Source organism: Sinocyclocheilus rhinocerous, unplaced genomic scaffold (assembly GCF_001515625.1).
Source record: "Sinocyclocheilus rhinocerous isolate Xijiao unplaced genomic scaffold, SAMN03320098_v1.1 C36311641, whole genome shotgun sequence".
Taxonomy (NCBI): Eukaryota; Metazoa; Chordata; class Actinopteri; order Cypriniformes; family Cyprinidae; genus Sinocyclocheilus; species Sinocyclocheilus rhinocerous.
Genome location: NW_015778408.1, coordinates 1 through 998, shown reverse-complemented (window position 1 = coordinate 998; position 998 = coordinate 1). Strand labels below are relative to the sequence as shown.

Sequence of the window (998 nt, the reverse complement as noted above, 5' to 3'; positions counted from 1 at the left end):
TTTATGTCTTCATAGCGAACTTTGATCAAAGGAATGGATGACAGAACATTCAACTTCTCTCATCAGGAATTCTATTTGATTGGATTCACGGATCTGCAAGAGTATCGACGATATCTTTTCATTCCTTTTTTCGTCATCTTTGCTTTCACATTGTTTGCAAACTCAGTCATAATGATGGTGATTGTAAAAGAAAGCAAGTTACATGCACCCATGTACATTCTGATCGGGTTTACTGCAGCTCTTGGGTTTATACAGCCAATATTTCTTGTTCCGAGAATGTTAATCAGTTTTCTGTTTGGCAAAAATATGATTTACAAAGATGAATGTCTTATTCAAATGTTTTGTCTGCATATGGCAGGTTGTTTTCAGTCGACTGTTTTGGTTGGGATGGCAGTCGACAGATTTTTTGCCATTATTTTCCCATTGCAGTACCATAACTATGTAAACTTTAAAACATCATTAATATTCTGTTTCTCCCTTTGTTTCCGTAACTTGCTTTTCGTTGTTGCAATGGTTGGCCTGCTTGGGCCGCTCTATTTTTGTAAATCAAATGTGATTTATCATTGTGTTTGTGAGCATACATCAGTTGTTAATTTAGCCTGTGGTGATTTGAGTAAGAACTACATGGCTGGAATAATCGGTTTCAGCTTAACATCAAGTGACTGTGTATTTATAGTCTGCTCTTACTTTGTCATTTTTGTGATTATATTCCGCTCTCCTTCTGGTGAGTCACGCCAAAAAGCCATCTATACATGTAGCACTCATTTAATTGTGTTAGTGGTGGCATTTCTCAGTGTTGTGGTTGCATTTGTTGGCTACAGGGTTCCTACCATACCTAGAGATTTCCGTGTGTTATGTACCTTGTCATATCTTCTTCTTCCAAACTGCTTTAACCCAGTAATCTATGGAATACGAACAAAGGAAATCAGAGTTCAAATTGTAAAATATTTATCTTCTAATAAGGTTGATTCATATTAACTCTCTTACATTTTACTTTG

The 998-nt window shown here is 36.1% G+C and overlaps 1 protein-coding gene across 1 annotated transcript; it reads left to right on the top strand.

The window, feature by feature from the left end:
• The first annotated feature begins 33 nt into the window (after positions 1-33).
• Positions 34-978, top strand: LOC107735810 (olfactory receptor 52E4-like). Its single transcript, XM_016547386.1, has one exon. The coding sequence runs from the start codon at positions 34-36 to the stop codon at positions 976-978; it is 945 nt and encodes a 314-aa protein (XP_016402872.1).
• Positions 979-998: the final 20 nt, after the last annotated feature.